An 18,545-nucleotide genomic window follows, 5' to 3' on the forward strand; every position below is an offset into this window, starting at 1 on the left:
CCTTTGTAGAATGTCAATGCTATTTGAATGGGACATCTGGCAACGCCGCGCTATAGCGACTAAAAGCTAAAGCTCTCATATACGTTAGGCAAACAAAAATTAATTGTGTATAAATTTAATCAAATTCGAACGACCACATAAACATGTGATTTGCGTCAGAGACCGACTAGAAAGAGCGAACGAGTGAGAGATAAAAAACAACCAGAAGATATAACCAGAAAGAGAGACAGAGAGAGAGAGGAGTGGGAGAGTGAGAGGCTAGAGAGAGAGAGAGAACATTTACCGGGTTGATTCTACATATAAGAAAGTCGGTGTGTGTAAAAAAGCCGACTCCTATCTAAAGATACGATAGTAGTATATATAGAAAAACTGGTCTCAGGTTCGTTTTGTGGCTTAAACGACTTTGAAGGGCGTTAGATTAGAGGAGGAAGCTGTCGGTTTCGTTGTTATTGTGGTTTTAACATCTTGTTAAAGCTCTTTTTTGTCATACACTTTGTTAATACACATTTTCCTCAAGTAATTTCCACTAAAATTAAGGTCACGTCACACTCTGGTGAGAGAGAAACGCGCGCCTAGGAGTCACGCTATTCATTTTGTGTGGAAAATTCACCTTTTGGAATACTCATTACCGTTTCGAATAGGTTTTTTTATGGAAAATTAGTTAGCAATACACACTAGAGAGTCAGATGAGACGACGTAAATGTGCGGGAGGGGGTTCTTGTGTGGTACGGAGTCGCGGACGGTACGGAAAAAGCACAAAAACACTCGCCACGCGCAGCAGCTGATTTAGCTTGCCGTACAATTTTTGATTCACCCGCCCGACCAAGAAAACATTCAAACATTCAACATTCTCAATTCTCAACGTGCTGCGAGAGCGAGAGAGCTCATTTTTGCGTTTAGGGAGAGAAAAAAGCACACCAAATCACAAAAATACGCGCAGCAGCTGACTGAAACGACCGAAAAGCTTTCTTCTTGGTGGATTTTTTGTTTTGCTTCGGCTTTTGCTTTTGTTTGTCTTTGCGCGGGGAGAGAGCTTACACGTAGCTGAGAGCAAGCTTTGGTGGGCAGCATTTTTAGAGAGCGAAAAACTCTCTGGCTGAGAGAGATGTTTGATGGCGGCGGCTGTTCAAGGCCCTTATCAAGGCTATTTATTGCAAGAGAACGTAAGCGAGACACAACAGAAGCTTATCAAGAGAAAAACAATGGGAGAGAGAGAGAGAGAGAGAGCGGTATGAAGAGGAAGGGAGAGGTAGTGCAAATGCTAATGACTTAATATCGTTGGAGGCAAAAAAAAGTTCAATGCAAATCATTTAATGCCTGATTAAAGTCCAATAACAAAAATAACTCTGATTATAATATAATTATTGATGATATGATATATTGATATTACGATAAACAAAAACTCACCTTATTTTTTGATATTTTAGGGTCTAAAAATAATCCCTTAATAATCCCAGCTTTAAGGCGAGGAGAGAGGTCTGTAAGAAACACAAATATTGTCGATTTTAAAAACATATTTTCTCAAAAAAAAAAAACAAACTCGTTTTATACAAAAAATATACAAAAATACATGGGGTATCGGTTCAACGTTTTACGAGTGCGACGAGTACATGCCCCAACAACGCCATGCCATGCCAAAGTCGTTGCCTTTCCGCTGAATAGCAACAACAAATGCGAGCACGCGAGTACCTTTGACAGCGCACAAAAGTTCTCAAGTGAACAACCTTAACGAGAGACAGAAACAGAGACCCCCTTCCTTCAATGGCGCTTCCTCTTCCCCACATGCCCCATCACATAAACGTCGAAAGTCAACAAAGCGGGTCAAAGCGGTGGCAAGCGGAAAGTTTTTGGCTTGAAAGAGTTGTAGGATCTAACCCGAAACGCCCACCTTTCAAAGGGAGGGGAACACCCACCTTTCTAGAGAAGGAAACGCCAATGAAAGCACCCACCTGTCTGAGAGGGGAAACACCAGTTAAGCCTAGGTCAATTTATTTTCCATAGGTTGGCACCGGCCCTAGCATATCCCCAAGAAAAAACTTTTATCAATTTGTTTTTACTACCCAGACGGAACTTTATCAAACCAAAACTTTATCAATTTCGTAGAGTTATCTTATCAAAACTTTTGGTTAATCTTCCTTATCAGATATAATATGTATTTTTAGCCAAGTTTAATAATATCATATAACCACAGCCCGCAAATATTAATTAACAACTTCGTAGCTCAAATTGTTAATAATTTCACAATACAAAAAGCGTCCAAGCGAATATTAATAGCCGGTACTCAGAGGTTATGTACCCGGTACCTTAAATATCAAAATTCTTTTAAAGATGCAAGAATACCCCAGATGCAGAATCATTTATAATAATCATACCTTTGAGATTCCAGAAGAATGTATCGATCGGATGTTTATTATAGCCAGAATGATCAAAACAAGTCGTTTGGCTCTTTGAACACCTGGCTTTCGAACAGTATTAGTGCTACAGCAACGGGCCTTTTGAGTGCATACTTTTAGGCTGAATGCGGAGGTCAAACTGGGAATCATAGTGTTCTGACATACGACCCGCCAAGCATGCTCAGTTTTTGATCTCTCTATAAGTATTCAGTTTTTAGTCAAAAAACACTTGTCTGTGTATCTCTTAAGGAATTCCTATATGCACTCAAATTTTTGTAGATCTGCGTATGCTTATGGCTGACTCACATTTGAGCGTTGTATTTTAATAAATTGTAGAAGCTATTCATTTGCGTGGGAGATGATGAAAGCTTTTGAGAGCTTTAAGAAATTAATTTTGATTAAACAAAAGTCTCTCTACAGCAAATTGTGTCTTAAAAATATCTAAGCTTCAAGGGCATTCAATCGAGTTAAGATGTTGAAAAGAGGTTGTTTCTGACTGTTTTTTTCGTGAATACAATGTAAAACCATAACAATGATGACCTAAGCTGTGTTTTCAGTAAGTATACCCTACAGATTACATAGATTCATACGGCTTGATCTATGTAAACGTAGTTTATAGAACAAACAACATTTGCTTACTCGTTTCTTAGTTAAATATGGGTGCAAAACGTGCCATTCCATATGGTATACAAGGCACAATTCGTTCTCCTGATTAGCATCTTGAAAACTAGTTTTCATTCGTTTGGATTTCATAAAATTACTTCTAACAAAAATAAGCGCACAAATTCCGGTTAAAGATTATTCGAATAAACAACCTGCTATGGATTTCGATGATGATTATGTTCTGACCCAAAGATATCCCTTTATGTCCGAATCTGAGGTTTGGGATTTTGTGGCTGTGTTTTCCTTGGAATTTTCTTGGGTCTTATCTTCGAAAATTATCTTATAAATTTAGGGTATAAGAAAGGGTTTAAAAACAGCTTGGTCTTAAGTGCCTTCAGATACTTTAAGAAGATAATGCTTCAAAGATATTTTTTATCTTTGAATTTTAAATTTGTTTAGTAAATCATCCATGAGGTAGGATTATACAAGGATTATAGAACCAAGTGACCCAAGAACAACCAAACCACAAACGTAAGCCGACCGAGGAGCGTTGCCGCATGACGCGGCCAACACGTATAGCCGAAGCAGTGGCAGCACATGTAAAAAAGGATAAAAGTAGATTGATTATCGAGTAAACTTATAGCTAAGCTATTACTTTGTATTCCTTAATATCGGGTCTAAACTGTTCTGGTTTACCTACAGATAGAATCCACCATAGAATAACAATGTAATAATGGAACTGCATTGCATTTCACTTCCCTACTGGTGCACTCAGCATTCGAACACACATCGCAAGTAAATAAAATATATAAATACGATTACATGAACGATTAAAGTGCCTGCTGCTGCTCTATCATTATCAATTGGCGCGACGTCTGTCTCCGTGTTTCGATAGGAAAAACAGTTTGCTGTATAATCATTGCTTGCAGAGCTATGAAAATGCCATGTCACACTGATGAAGCCCAATAGCCGCGAAGGAACTGTTCAGCGAGACCTCAACAAGTACGAATACCCCCTAGGATCGCGGGAATCGCATTGGAATTTCTTGTTTACGCCGGAGATAGCACAATCAGCCAGAGGCAAATGGTGAAATTTTGAGCGCTCGAAACGAAACGCGCGAGAGTGCCTGCCATACGACTATAAATTGTCGCTGGAATCAAACGGTTTAGTATATTTTCAACGCTGTAGAGAGGCACATCTCTGCATAGACCATGATTGGAGTACTTTTGTTGGTTGCGGCAGTTAGCCTGCTCTATGTGTATCTCAAGTGGACATTCAGCTACTGGGATCGCCAGGGTTTCCCCTCTGACGGGGTCACCATACCCTTTGGCGCCTTGGATTCCGTGCGCAGAGGCAAACGATCCTTCGGAATGGCCATGTACGACATGTACAATGCCACGAAGGAGCCCGTGATGGGCATGTATCTGACCCTGCGACCTGCATTGCTGGTGAGGGATCCGCAGTTGGCGCATGATATTTTGGTCAAGGATTTTGCCAGCTTCCACGATCGCGGCATCTATGTGGATGAGAAGAACGATCCCATGTCGGCTTCTATTTTTGCCATGGAGGGCAGTAATTGGCGCAATCTGAGGTCAAAGCTAACGCCTTCGTTTACATCGGGCAAGCTGAAGGCCATGTTCTCGACGTCCGAGGCAATTGGCGATAAGATGGTGGCACACTTGAATGGAAAATTACCCAAAGAGGGTAGCCAGGAGATTGAAATGAAGGAGTTGTTGCTAACGTGAGTCTAAAGAAGGGAATAAGATCTCTTTTTGGGTTGTATACAGGCAGATCTAATACCCTCCTTTATCCCTCAGGTATGCTGTGGATATCATTGCCTCGACCATCTTTGGCCTAGATGTGGATAGTTTTACTGATCCCAACAACGAATTCCTGTCCATCACAAAAACAATCAATCAGAATACATTTACGGATATCCTACGTGGAACCACATCCTTTCTGTACCCAGGGTAAGTCCTCAAGAGGGAAAATTCCAGAAACCCTGGCTTACATTTTGCATCGACAGATTGGAAAAGATTTTTGTTCGCTTGGGCTGGTCCCAGGAGGGACCTGAGCGCATAAGGGAACTCACCAACCGCACTGTGGATCTCCGAGAGGAGAAAAATATTGAGCGACGCGATCTGTTGCAACTTCTGTTGCAGCTCCGCAACACTGGAAAGATTAGCAACGATGATAACATGTGGTCAGCGCAGAATGCCAACAAGGGCCTCAAAAGCGTGTCAAAGGATCTGATTGCCGGACAGCTGTTCATTTTCTTTGTGGCCGGTTACGAGACGACAGCCTCATCGGCGGCCTATACCATCTACGAGTTGACCCAGAATCCAGAGGTGATGGCCAGGGCCTTGGAGGATGTAAAGAGTACGCTGGCAAAGCACGATGGAAAGTTATCCTACGACGCCATACAGGATATGAAGTATCTGGATGCCTGCGTAATGGGTAGGTCTTGATTGAGGAAAGGGTGGCTTTCTTCTAAGGAAAAGTATCTAACAGGGAGTCTCATTTTACAGAGACTGCACGCAAATATCCTGCTCTGCCACTGCTGAATCGTGTATGCACAAAGGAATACCAAATACCCAATAGCAAACTGATCGTCAAAAAGGGCACGCCCATTATCATTTCCTTGATTGGAATGCATCGCGATGCAGAGAACTTCCCAGATCCATTGGCATACAAGCCAGAGAGGTATTTGGACGAGAATAAGAACTTTAACCCGACGGCGTATATGCCCTTCGGGGAGGGTCCCCACAATTGCATTGGTAAGAATAATAGACCCTCTATCGAAACAATATCTTCCAATGATATATATTCTATAGGTCTTCGCATGGGAAAACTCAACGTCAAGATTGCTGTGGCCAAGATTCTATTGAATTTCAACCTGGAGATGCGCAAAGAGAAGCGGGAGATCGAGTTCAGTGTCCATGGGGTCACCCTGATGCCCAAAGGCGGCGTGCCCGTCCGTATCTCTCGCAAAAAGTAGCCGCTTGAATGCCTCTTTCTAGCCCGTAATCTAAGAGTTAATAATAAATCAAACCATAATTAAAGTTCGAGTGAAATAATGCACTTCTCCCCCCACCCCTTCCACCCATAATACACACAAAGAAAATACGCACCTCTTTGTGAATGTAAATAGTATTCTCCCCCGATTTACATAAGTCGATTTACTCAATGATATATCGGGGTATTTCGAGTATTATATTTCCTGTGTGTGGCAGTTGCATGTGCATTCGAAATGCACTTTTCCCCGAGCAATGACAACACACAATATGGCCGAAAAAAATACCTTATTGCTTCTTTCACTTTTTCCAGGCCAAACACCACACACACACACAGCACACACACGCACGCACACGCACACAGAAACACACAGAGCGTACGCGGCGTGAATAGGGGCCACACGGGGCAGGGCGGGCTCTGCCGTTAATTAATTATATTGCACTTCACTTGTATTTGGGGCCCGGTTGGCCAGCTCACAGAATGCAGCATCGATTTTTTCTATTACTTTATTAATTTACTAAATAAATATGACGGAATAAGGCCGAATCAGCGCATTCGTGCTCGTGGGTGCCCCTCGTCAATGCAACTCTGTTGTGAGCAGGGTACAATGAACAGCAGGTGAGGCAGCGACCTATATTCCACAGCCACAACTGTTTCAGTTACACGATTGTGACAGCTGTAAAATCGAATCGTAATAGAATTATATAAATTTTAAATGCATTTACATTTCATTGCATTTGTCAAAGAGCACAGCTCAAAGCAGAGAGAGTGGCAAACAAAGAAGCCCAAGGACTGGCTTACCTTCCTCTCCGCATACCTTGATTTCATTAACGTCACATGCAGTGTTGCCAGAACTTCAGAGTCAATACAAGCTAGATTGCAAAAAATAGCTAAAAAAGGATATTTATTAGCTAGAAATGGTCTATATATAGCCCAAATGTAGCTGATCTTAGTGCTTTTATTTAAATTGGCGATAAATTAAGAACATCGTCATATTATTCCCTGTCTCAAATGGGGTTTTTCTGCTTCTTTGTAGGCTACAACCAACCATGGTCCCAAATGGTGCTGTAAATAAATCAATTTTATCATATTCGGGCATTGGGGCTATTAATTTAAATTATTCCAAAATGATCACAATGTATTGAGCTGATTGTCGGATAGCAAGGGGACAGAAAGTCAGTCTCGAAACAAAGATAACTGTTCATATGAACACAGTTGACGTCACAAAAAACTTGTTAGGATACTCTTTATGCAGCGATTAAATCAAGAAAAGATACAATGCACATTTAAGGAAAGAAGGGATGTGTACTCAAAAAAAGCTAGATATACCCTGAAATATGCTAAAATGTAAACACTGGTCAAGGGACCGTGTTTTTTCACTTCAACCAGGTGGCAACGCAGCCTCATTTTTTTTTGACTGGTGAAAAGTTCATCCTACTTAGTAAAATCAATTAAATTGTAGTGGAAGACCTAAACTTAATAGGCAATACTAGTAATAGATACAACAAAAAGTTGAGAAGAGCCTTACTGATAGGAAAAGTAGCAGTAGCAGGCTCTGTTGGATGTGTTTGGATGTGTGTAGTCCGGAAATATATTATATATATACACACATACGGGCTCTCCTACGCATACAGTGATAAGCCAGTATTTACTGAAGAAAAAGCGACTATAAGCACCACGTAGTATCCAAAAAAATCATCAGCTGTTCAAGACGCAACATCAAATATCCAGCATGGAAGGGAACAAGGACGAGGCACAGCGGTGCATTGATCTCGCAGTGCAGTCCCTGGCCGAGGGCAAAATCGACAAGGCGGAAAAGTTTCTGCTCAAAGCAGAGAAGCTCTATCCCACGGAGAATGCAAAGAGTAGGGAGTGGAATTATTACGTGTTCCTATAGATACTCAATCGATATTCTTCTTTAGAGCTACTGGCTAGAGTGAAGAGCACACCTGGCAGCGGCAGTAATGGCAAATCGCGACCAGCAGCCGCCGCCGATGAGAAGGACAGTGGACCCAGAAAGCGCACCAATTCGGACTCGCGTAACACCGCACCCGACTACTCCAACGATCAGCTAGAGGCTGTGCGAAAGATCAAAAAGTTTGTCCACCAAGAAATCCCTTTGCCGCTTTCCTCTACTAATTTCCAATTTTTCCGTTTTTGCACAGATGCAAAGACTATTACGAGGTCTTGGGCGTCAGCAAGACCGCCACGGATTCGGAGATCAAGAAGGCTTACAAAAAGTTGGCCCTACAATTGCATCCCGACAAGAACAAGGCCCCTGGAGCCGTGGAGGCCTTCAAGGCCCTCGGCAATGCTGTTGGCGTCCTTACCGATGCGGAAAAGCGCAAGAGCTATGATCTTTATGGCATAAACGAGACAAGCAATGGACATAGTCACAACAATGGAGGCGGAAACCATGGACATGGACAGTACTACAATGAATACGGATATTCGCGCGGTTTCCAGGCCGACATCAGTGCGGAAGAGCTGTTCAATATGTTCTTCAATGGCGGTTTTCCACAGCAGAATGGGTATATGCGACAGCAACGGCGCCAACGGCAGCAGCGTGAGGATCGCGAGGTGTGTGGCGTTACGTGACGTGACCTTTGAGCCCAGGCAAGGTGGGCCGAGACTTATCTAAAGTCTAATCGTTTTTGTTTACAGGGAAACAATTCATCGGCTTTAATCAATTTGTTGCCCATCTTGCTGCTCGTTGGCCTGTCCATGATTTCGTCCTTCTTTATCTCTGATCCTATGTACAGCTTGACGCCCTCGCAGTGAGTTTCAAAAAGAGTTTTATTCCGTACAGACGTTTCCCTAATCTTTAATCCATTTTGTTACCTAGTAAATACTCGGTGAAGCGTGAGACGAACGGCCTGAAGGTTCCTTACTATGTGAAGGAGAATTTCTATTCAGAGTATCAGGGATCTGTGGCGCGACTGGAGGAGTCTGTTGAGGAGGACTTTGTCAATCATCTCAAACACTCTTGCAGTCGTGAACGGAATTATCGTGAGTGCAACCACAGCACTTTCGGGTGAATCTATATCTTATAAATGTCTCGCTCGTTTACAGGTGACTCTATGCTGGCCAAGGCGCGTACGTTTGGCGATCGGGACCTGTATCGCAAGGCGCAGAATATCAATACGCCTTCATGCGAGAATCTGCAAAAGTATTTAATCACATAATCTAGTTATTACAAGTGGATGCTACACGAAATTCCCCTTTTAAAAACCATTACCCTTGGTTGTAGTTTGTCCCCCACCCCCCCTCCACCCGTTGCTTATATTTGTTATAAATGAATTTTATTTGATTGTTATCATTTTCACCTTTCCTTTCTATCACCGCCTAACTCCTCGACCAATCAAATAGATTTTATATATGGCACGACGGTCAACACGATCAGAGTACTTGGTAGAAGATGTCTCTTCTCCAAAAGTGGAATATATATAAAGTATAGTGAAATCTCCCACATACCATACATCCCCCCGGCATGTTTGAAAGCGAAGCGAACGCAACTGCCATTAAGTCATGTCACGTATCTACGAGTACGCGTATCTACATATAAGTGGGAGGCTGAAATCCAAGGACATGCGTGTTTTTTTCATTATTTAGAATTCGGATTTAGACATAATGCAAGGATACGATATGTATCACATACATACAAAAACATATTGATAGACAAATTGTAAACTGGTTTTTCTTAAGGAACACATCCTATCGATCTTCATTGGGCAGTGTTTTGCAATACTCTGAATAAAATTTCAAGCAAATCATTAAAAAAGGTCTTTCAATTGCTAGAGAAAGCTGCTGTATGACTCCGGGAACTGGTTTTCTTTGTTTTAAATGTAATAATTATGCCATTACAATGATTTTAAGTGGTTCAATGGAATAGCACCCTCCAGTTCCGAGAGCACAACTATTGTCAGGCGACTCCCCCAACCCATCCGCCATACCTCAAATAACTTCGCTTACAAATCATTTGTTTATGTTTTTTCTTCACTAAGAATTTATAAATGTACAAATAAAGCAGTGTTATGCTAAGTAAAAGATGGTACACAGATGGTCCGGACTCCAGTAGCACCGTCAATTGCTGATGATGGCCTCCAGGGCGGCAACAACATCGCCGCTCTGCTCCCGTAGAACCTTTTCGGCATGCGCTTTGCTAACCAGCAGCTCGTTCATCTACAAAGAGAGAACGCCATTGAATATGCGTACACATACCCTGCTTCTGTTGAGGGTGTCTATTGGGTCGTATACGTACAATCAGTTCGATGTCTTCCTTTTTCACTTGGACCATTTGCAGCTCCTTTTCCTTGGCGACACGCAGCTCGTTCTCTTTGTTTCGCTGATTGCCGAACTGTGCCACCGCCTGCAGATCAAAGAGACCTCTAGATTACTGTTCTACTCATAAGATATACCCCTGGTTTCACGTACACTGGATATATTTGCTGCAGAGATCTCCTTTTCCTCCGCATAGTCCGTAACACGTTCCAAATCCGCAGCGCCGCCGTCGTGACGCGTTTGTTTCTTTTGTTTTGTGTCCTGCTCTTCCTGCCCCTCATCCTCCGCCTCGGTGCCATTCACCTCCACCTCCTGTTCAGCTTCCGTCATGTCGTCTGGCTTTGAAAATTTCAAATATAATAGTAATTTAATTTAACTTTTTTTTATTTTTTTCGAGGCGCCTCGTGCTAACTAGAGGTGGAGAACTATCGATTGCACTATCGAGACATCATCGATAGTGGCTCGTCACTAACAATGTGACCGCAGGCTTATCGTATACGGTCTTACCCCCAAAAATATACCGAAACATACAGTCTCATTTAAAAAATATACCGTAAATATACTGACGAACTCAAGTTATATTTTACATATTCCTCGTTTTTGATATTCCGTCGAACATTACTAGCTATATAGAACATTTAGCCATGCCCACATAATTTTAACCGATTAATGAATTAATTTTCTACACAATTGGTTAGTTTTTATTCCTTGCTTTTATTGTATTTTGACTAAAACAAGGTTTAAACAAAATAGTTCAATAAAAAAAAACAGTCGCAATGTTGCTGGTATTTGAAGACATGATACGTGTATAGGCCTTTGTGCACCCTATTTCGTTAATTTTATATGAAGATCAAACGTAATTTATTAAGACCTTTTCTCAAATTGACATGTTTTTGACTTATTCATGTGTATTATTAGTATCTTGTATAAATTTATGTAGATCCTGATACCTACTGAGCCTTGGAAGACAAACGTATTCACAATTCTATAACATCCATTTCCCCCAGGGTATGTGTGCATGGAATTAGCAACATGTTTGTGAACGGAGTGAGACTCATTGTTGCAAAAGCTAAACTGCGGCGAATCGGGTATTGCCTATATTTCAAGCTATATAGATTTGCCCACTTAGCTTTATCCCATAGATAAATGTATTTTCTACAAGATTGCTTCTTTTAATTACCTTTATGTATTTTATTTTGACCAAAAAACGGTTTTCAAGTAAATGTTGCCGCCACTTTTGTGTATGGAATGCGCAACATTTGTGTATGGAATGAGACTCATTGTTGCTAAAGCGAACTGGGGCGAACTGCGGCGAATTCAAATTTGATTCAAAAAACGACCAATTCTTTGTTCCGTTGAATAATGCTATCTATATGGAACATTTAGCCATGCCCACTCAATTTTGTACGATTGATGAATCAATTCTATACATGATTGGCCTATTCGAAATACTTGCTTTTTTTGGATTTTTATAAAACATTGAAAATTAAATTAATAGATTGATGAAATTGACAAAAAGACCATGGGAGCGCGGCGAAAACCAGTTTCTACAGTATGACCCTCAGAACAGCACCGAAATATACGGTCTCATTTGAAAAATATACCGAGTGGTGCGCGCCAAATCGAACTTTTTTGAATGTGAGCGACAAGGATTTAAATGTTGTCAACCGGGCCTTTATCTATGCCCACATAATTTAATACGATTAATGAATCAATTTTCTACTTAACTGGCCAGTTTTTAGTCCTTGCTTTTATTGTATTTTGACTAAAACAAGGTTTAAGCAAAATAGTTCAACAAAAAAACAGTTGCAATGTTGCTGGTATTCGATGACATGATGCGTGTATAGGCCTCTGTGCACCCTATTTCGTTAATTTTATATGAAGATCAAACGTAATTTATTAAGACCTTTTCTCAAATTGATATGTTTTTGACTTATTCATGTGTATTATTAGTATCTTGTATAAATTTATGTAAATCCTGATACCTACTGAGCCTTGGAAGACAAACGTATTCACAATTCTATAACATCCATTTCCCCCAGGGTATGTGTGCATGGAATTAGCAACATGGAGTGAGACTCATTGTTGCAAAAGCTAAACTGCGGCGAATCGGGTATTGCCTATATTTCAAGCTATATTGCCCACTTAGCTTTATCCCATAGATAAATGTATTTTCTACAAGATTGCTTCTTTTAATTACCTTTATGTATTTTATTTTGACCAAAAAACGGTTTTCAAGTAAATGTTGCCGCAACTTTTGTGTATGGAATGCGCAACATTTGTGTATGGAATGAGACTCATTGTTGCTAAAGCGAACTGGGGCGAACTGCGGCGAATTCAAATTTGATTCAAAAAACGACCAATTCTTTGTTCCGTTGAATAATACTATCTATATGGAACATTTAGCCATGCCCACTCAATTTTGTACGATTGATGAATCAATTCTATACATGATTGGCCTATTCGAAATACTTGCTTTTATTGGATCTTGTCTAAAAAAAGGTTTTAGCGAAAAAGGTAAAAACTAAAATACAATATATATTTCGCTTACCTGGGATGAATTGAGGTAGCTCTTTTATGAACTATTTCGGTGAGCGAGATTCTGCTTTGAGTACTGCCAACTTGCTTGCAAATTTTGGCGCGTGAATTTGAATTTTGGATTGATTTTATGGTTCCTTGAGCATAATCCAAACGAACAGTAAGAGCATTAAAATTCCAAGAAATATTGTCATTGTTAGTGTATAATGTTGTTGAGAAAATAAAGACTACTTGAAATTTAATGGAAGTTTTAATATGTTTTTCTTAAAATTTGAATTTTGACAATTAAAATGGCATTTTGCATATTTTTACTTACAGTTTGATGGAAAAAACTTAGAGTACTTGAAACTTTCTCAGATTTAATATACAATTTAAACATTTTCAGATTTTAATGGGGGTTTCTTAACAATACATTAGAGATCTTTTAAATAGGTAATCTTTTATTTCAAGTAGAAAATTTGGGGTACATTTTCTGGGTTTTTTCTGTATTTGAAATTAAATTTAATGGTTTTTTTTTCTTTTAATTTAAATGTGAATTACTTTTCAGTTTTGTATGTCAACCGCAAAACTAATTAAAAATGTCTCCTGCACATGCGTTAGGGGGTGTACATATGTGTTGCCCACCCTTTGCGCCTGCTACTTTTCTCTACTCTTTCTTTGGTTTCTTTTTGGCTTTTTGCAGAATTTTGTGCTGCGGTCAAAATGTTAATTATAAGTTTGATGTCGGATATAATTAGATTTTTGCACTGGCAGAGGGTATCCATATACTGACACAGTGACTACCATATGTACGCGTACATCCTGAACTGAACATCCCTACCCTTCGCAGCGGGTGGTCTGTGTCCGTGGGTCCTGTTGACATAATCGTTTGCCATCATGATTAATTTAATTGTCACTTTAACGTAAGGATATACTCCCTAGCATTCTCTCTAGCTCTAGCTCTCTCTCTCTGTCTCTATCTCTAAGTCCCTCGCTTCCTATCTTTGTCTCTTTCTCCTTGTACTCCTTCGTTTGGGTTCTGTTGAAAATCAAGATTAATTAGCATCCATGACCATGGGCGGTCAACATCATTTGTCAATGGGGGTGGAGTTTCTGTGGGGTATTGAGGGGGTGTGGCCATGTTGGGGAGTGTGTATTTTGCGGGGTGTATGTAGGTAGGTTTATGGAGTCTTTTGGGGGCACATCACATCCATATGTGCACTGCGGTTAATTCGATTTTATTTTGACAGCTTCGAATTTTTTCGGTTTCAATATTTTGCATGCAGAGCGCGTGAAAGAGCAGTAGAGCGCTGATTAAAATAAACTTTAAGAATGGTAGATAACTACCAAGAGATACCCTTTAATCTAAAGAGCTAAAAGCTATTCAAGTATGGCAGGAAAGGTCATAGGAATAGATTTAAGAACAACATCTAGTTCCAGGTACTCACATATGGTATAGACACTACGATAGACGCGTCTATCCAGACGGAGGAAATACTCCAATATATGTACATTTCGATGGGCTTCCTTCTCTGCATTGCAATTGTCTGTACAACATCCATCCTGTGATCGGCATACCCTCTTCTAGAGTGCCGAAAAATGTGTTTACCCCACTTGCAGCTAAAAAACGCATCCATTCGTGCTTTTGTTTTGTGTGCAACAGGAGCAACAGGCGCGCTGTGGCAAATTTTTGTTTGGAGTACTGCATTGTTAGCCCAGTTCTCGATTTCCAGCTCAAACCCACCCCCTGGCCAGCCACATTCCTCCCACAAACTTCCCATCCACTTGCTACCATTTTTCTCTGTACGTTTTTTTTTTTTGAATTTCGTTTTTCCAATTGGAAATTAAATTATGGCGCTAATTAGCGTCGAACATAAATTAAGTTGGCAATTTCGGTTGGCATTGTGGTTGGCAATGCTGCCACATATCGTATCCTTTCGCCACTCTCTCCTTTGGGGGGGGGGGGGGGGGAGGTGTGTATGTTTGTACATGTGTGACGTACATGTGTGGGTTGCAGCCCAAAATTCACACAGTAAATTTTTTCGCAACTTGGGAGAAGGAAGCAGGAATAAGGGCTATGGGAAAAGGAGTGGCTGGTGAGAGAAGGGTGCTCAAAGAGGGGGGTGGCAGAGCAAGTCTGGGAGCCTTGGAGTGAGTGGGGGACTTAGCGTGTGGTGCTCAAAATTTTTCGGTCGCGTGACGTAATTTGACTTGCATTGTCTTTTGCCCGCTGGAGGGGGGCATAGGGTGGGGGGGGCGTGGGTTTCCCCCTTTTGTGGCTACACTTCCTGTTTCACAGTTAGGTTTTTACGGTTTTCTCTTATTTTTTTGGATAGTGTGGGTGAGTTTTTGGTGCCAAAAAGATGGGACATGACATGAGGGACAAGCGATACAGATGACATCAGAATTATGCAATAATTTGGTATCTTAGGAATTTGGGTTAGGAACTTCAATTATTAAAGAAAAATGCTTTAAAATCCTTAAAAATCATATTTGTTGGAATATTAAAACAAGATACCAGTTAAATTTGAATGGTTTCCAATTCATAATTTTTCCACGTAACCCGAGAACATAATACTACTTTTCAGAATAGTATTTCTCTGGCTTTCAGTAACTTATGAAGTTCGTGACTCTTTTATCCGATAAAAGAGCTTTCCATTGGCATCTTTATACAACCTTTTGGATCTCTGAGGAAGTATAATTAACTGGAAAGTACAACTAATTCCAAGGAAACAATGGGAAGGGTCCATAAGGCGCTTTAACTTAAATTCTTCCTTAATTTTGCACACATCCAATGCATTCCCTTTGTTTTGCTTATACATTCGCATTGAATTGATTACCAGATTTGGGTTTCTAATTCCGAAAACCAAATAAAGCCAAGGATGCCAAGGATACAGTGGCTGATGATGGACCCAGGGCAGCATAGCCTTCAGGCTCAATGACATGTCTCCCTCTCCCCCTTTCGATGAAAGGGGATTTCCCTTTAGGAAGAATGCAATCGACTGTCTGTCTCCCTGCCGCCGTCTGTGTGTGTTGCATTTGGATGATGCAACGTGATGCCACGGCCCTGCCATTGTCTGTGCCATTGGGCAGGACATTCGGTCCGTCAGTCAATAAATAAATTTGCATAGCAAATAAATTAAGAAAATGCAATTTTCAAGAACTGTTGCACGTTTTCGAGGTGAATACACCCTCGGTGAGAGAGAAATTGTATTAACATTTAAATTCAAGGACGAAACCCTCGGCCCGGAAAAGGGGAGGCAGGATATCTTTAAAGTTTGGTCCCTCTTTCCGGCCCATTGCATGGATAATTGGCTAGCAAACTCAATTACGCTAATAACAATCGGAATCTCGGCTCAAATCTACTGTGTTTATGTGTGTATATTTAGATGTGCGCTTGAGCGACGCCACAAGGAGTTATCCTTCGCAAAATGTCCGGAGAGCGGGGCGGATTGAGGATAATTGAGCCATTGAAGGCGCTCGAATGGTCAGCAAAAGTTCCAACAGTAACTGATATCGAACTAGGAAAACTTGCTCCTTGAAAGGGATACGATACTATGGGCAGGAAGTGGGGTTCATCCATCGGCAAGGAAAGGGCTCGTCGATGGTGTGGTTGGGCATCGGCGACCCATTGACGACCTTTATCGGGTCCGTACATAAACCATAATCGCAATTGGCAAGTGGTCGCCACTCGAGCAAGCATCCTTTTGGCCATTGTCATGCTTCACAGGACGGACACACACAGAGATACATCTACATCTACTGTATCCCAGGCTCTGGGCATTGGCCAGCTCCGAACGCATCGAACGGAAGCCGATGCTCATTCATTTAAAACTTGTCTGCAACTTGCCAACTTGGCTCCTTCGTCCTCAACCCCTCGACCCCCACAGATCTTTCCAATTGAACCAAGGTGCAAACACTCCTCGAGTGTCAGTGTCTGTGTGTCTCGTAAAGTCCTTGCTTCCGTTTGCCTCCCGCTTGTGCCCCGTGCCCCATGCCCCATGCCCATAATGTATCCCTGACATTTTGCAACTTTTGCGTTTAACAATTTCGCTTCCTTCCGCTGGCTAAACGGCGCCAGGTTGTCGTGGAAATTTGTTTTAATCGTCATCTTTGCCATCTACGTAAGCGTTTCTCCTTACCCAGATCCGCAGGACCCCTACGGCTCCCCCCCTCAAAGGTTCGTTGACGTCCCAGCAAACTCCTTTCGGTTATCGATGGCCTGTTCAATATTTTATTAGTGTCGTTAGGCGAAACGGCTCCAAACATCCTTTATACCTTTCGACTCACTGAGTTTTTCCTGGCTCGTCCTTTGGCTTTCCCCCTCCCATACTCCCTTTGCTTAGACTTGGGGTTTCGGTTTGGGTCTTAATACATTTTTATATGGCTGTAGGTCGGATTTTCTTTTTGGCTTTGTTTCATTTTTAGTGTCTGTTAACATTTACATAAGTTACCTACTTTTACAAGGGATTAGGACTGGGCCAGGACCTGCTTGATATAGAGGTACTTACTCTCTAGGTAGACAATTGAGCGCCTACAAAGAGGTTTTGTGGGGTGCGGGGGATAATGAATGGAAGGAAATGATATATGGCCGGACTATGGTAGAGAAAATTTTGTTATTTCTTTGGTAAGGCAAAGTAAAATATGTATTTTTTATCAAATAAATTGTGGTCATATCTGAAAATTAGATGACCTTGTTGTTCAATGGATTCCCATATTCATTGATAGTTATTGTTTGGTGCTGCCACATGTCTTATTGTCTATTTATAATTTTCCAACACATAAAAGTGTTGGAAAACATAAAAAAATAAATCAATTTCATAACAAAGTTTTTTTTTTAATTTTATACACGTCTAAGTGGAAATTTCTTCTATTATTCCAACAGATTATAGCAGACATTTACCAACACTGCAGCAGCGCTGTTTCAGTAGCAATTAAAACTGCAATTAAAGGCACTTTCATACACCTTAAATGACTTTAAAATGTATAGTTCCATCTCTAAGATTCCGAAAATATACCCGTAACTTTCTGACATTTACCAACACTGCACCAACACCGTTTCAGCTACCATTAAAGCTTCTTTTAATGTAGCTACGTTGCCACTTTGTCCCGAAGTCGTTCAATAAGTTTGACTGTTATTTTGCACATTTCTTTTCGATCGCTCCACCACGGAGACCATACCACACCCCTTTGTCACATGCCACATGCCACATTTTACCGTTAAGTAAACTCTGGCTAAAAACCACCGAAAGCCAAGAATGCAGAAACTCTAGAGCAAAAGTTGCGATAAGCTTCTGAGGAAAGGAACTTTGGCAATCAGGGAGTGGGAGAGGAGAGTGCATAAACATTTTCCAGGCTCTTCTTATCAATGGGTTATACTACTACCATAACCCTTACGAATGATGGCAGGGGGTTGGGGTTGGAGGTGCGGGTACAGTGCGTAGCGTAGTATTTTTGTGGACTTTATAAGACCCGCAAACACTAAAACTGTCTGCCATTGTGTCATGCATTTAAGTTTAAACGTTATTATTGTCGCCTGACAGTCTCCGCCAATTTGGCATAATGTGTAATATTTCTTTTTTATAGCCAAACTACGGATGCCACAGCCACACAGCGCACTTAAGGTGTACCAAGTGGGAGAGAGAAGAACACACTGAGGGTGTGAGAGGGAGAGATGGAACTAAATGTACATCCCATATATCTCTGGGATGTGGGATGTGCTAAGGATAATAAAAT

General features: G+C 41.1%; 4 protein-coding genes across 5 annotated transcripts in view; 2 read left to right on the plus strand and 2 right to left on the minus strand.

Moving 5' to 3' along the window:
- LOC108154937 (protein roadkill) overlaps positions 1-6,569 on the minus strand; it is a 70,490-nt gene extending 63,921 nt beyond the window's left edge. Inside the window, exons 1-2 of the mRNA XM_033389311.1 lie at positions 6,128-6,569; positions 1,408-1,478 (exon numbers count right to left, since the gene is read on the minus strand). The gene's annotated coding sequence lies outside the window, so the exon portion shown is untranslated. The remainder of the gene's footprint in view (positions 1-1,407; positions 1,479-6,127) is intronic.
- On the plus strand, positions 4,152-6,058 carry LOC108154939 (probable cytochrome P450 6d5). The gene is made up of 5 exons (XM_017285429.2): positions 4,152-4,737; positions 4,814-4,966; positions 5,023-5,453; positions 5,525-5,773; positions 5,831-6,058. The coding sequence occupies exons 1-5, from the start codon at positions 4,208-4,210 to the stop codon at positions 5,992-5,994; spliced, it is 1,527 nt and encodes a 508-aa protein (XP_017140918.1). The 5' UTR covers positions 4,152-4,207; the 3' UTR covers positions 5,995-6,058.
- An 842-nt stretch (positions 6,570-7,411) lies between the features above and the next one.
- On the plus strand, positions 7,412-9,683 carry LOC108156925 (dnaJ homolog subfamily B member 12). 2 transcript variants are annotated; one of them, XM_017288677.2, is made up of 7 exons: positions 7,412-7,876; positions 7,934-8,108; positions 8,177-8,591; positions 8,676-8,788; positions 8,857-9,020; positions 9,084-9,180; positions 9,381-9,683. In XM_017288677.2, the coding sequence occupies exons 1-7, from the start codon at positions 7,744-7,746 to the stop codon at positions 9,424-9,426; spliced, it is 1,143 nt and encodes a 380-aa protein (XP_017144166.1). In that variant the 5' UTR covers positions 7,412-7,743; the 3' UTR covers positions 9,427-9,683. The 2 variants fall into 2 exon arrangements, with proteins under 2 accessions (XP_017144166.1, XP_017144167.1); XM_017288678.2 differs by having other exon boundaries at positions 7,744-7,876; positions 9,084-9,666.
- Positions 9,684-10,073: 390 nt separating this feature from the next.
- On the minus strand, positions 10,074-10,722 carry LOC108156926 (huntingtin-interacting protein K). The gene is made up of 3 exons (XM_017288680.2): positions 10,446-10,722; positions 10,273-10,380; positions 10,074-10,193 (listed from the first exon to the last, which is right to left on the minus strand). The coding sequence occupies exons 1-3, from the start codon at positions 10,620-10,622 to the stop codon at positions 10,095-10,097; spliced, it is 384 nt and encodes a 127-aa protein (XP_017144169.1). The 5' UTR covers positions 10,623-10,722; the 3' UTR covers positions 10,074-10,094.
- Positions 10,723-18,545: the final 7,823 nt, after the last annotated feature.

Source organism: Drosophila miranda, chromosome 2, assembly GCF_003369915.1.
Source record: "Drosophila miranda strain MSH22 chromosome 2, D.miranda_PacBio2.1, whole genome shotgun sequence".
NCBI lineage: Eukaryota > Metazoa > Arthropoda > Insecta > Diptera > Drosophilidae > Drosophila > Drosophila miranda.

Excerpts from the sequence above, each read along its gene's own strand:
- LOC108154939 (XM_017285429.2), top strand. The coding sequence starts at position 4,208 with ATGATTGGAGTACTTTTGTTGGTTGCGGCAGTTAGCCTGCTCTATGTG. Across the intron at positions 4,738-4,813 it reads ATGAAGGAGTTGTTGCTAAC|GTATGCTGTGGATATCATTG; the intron begins GTGAGTCTAAAG and ends TTTATCCCTCAG. Across the intron at positions 5,454-5,524 it reads TCTGGATGCCTGCGTAATGG|AGACTGCACGCAAATATCCT; the intron begins GTAGGTCTTGAT and ends CTCATTTTACAG.
- LOC108156925 (XM_017288677.2), top strand. The coding sequence starts at position 7,744 with ATGGAAGGGAACAAGGACGAGGCACAGCGGTGCATTGATCTCGCAGTG. Across the intron at positions 7,877-7,933 it reads TCCCACGGAGAATGCAAAGA|AGCTACTGGCTAGAGTGAAG; the intron begins GTAGGGAGTGGA and ends ATTCTTCTTTAG. Across the intron at positions 8,592-8,675 it reads AGCAGCGTGAGGATCGCGAG|GGAAACAATTCATCGGCTTT; the intron begins GTGTGTGGCGTT and ends TTTTGTTTACAG.
- LOC108156926 (XM_017288680.2), bottom strand. The coding sequence starts at position 10,622 with ATGACGGAAGCTGAACAGGAGGTGGAGGTGAATGGCACCGAGGCGGAG. Across the intron at positions 10,381-10,445 it reads CTGCAGCAAATATATCCAGT|GCGGTGGCACAGTTCGGCAA; the intron begins GTACGTGAAACC and ends TTTGATCTGCAG. Across the intron at positions 10,194-10,272 it reads AGGAAGACATCGAACTGATT|ATGAACGAGCTGCTGGTTAG; the intron begins GTACGTATACGA and ends CTCTCTTTGTAG.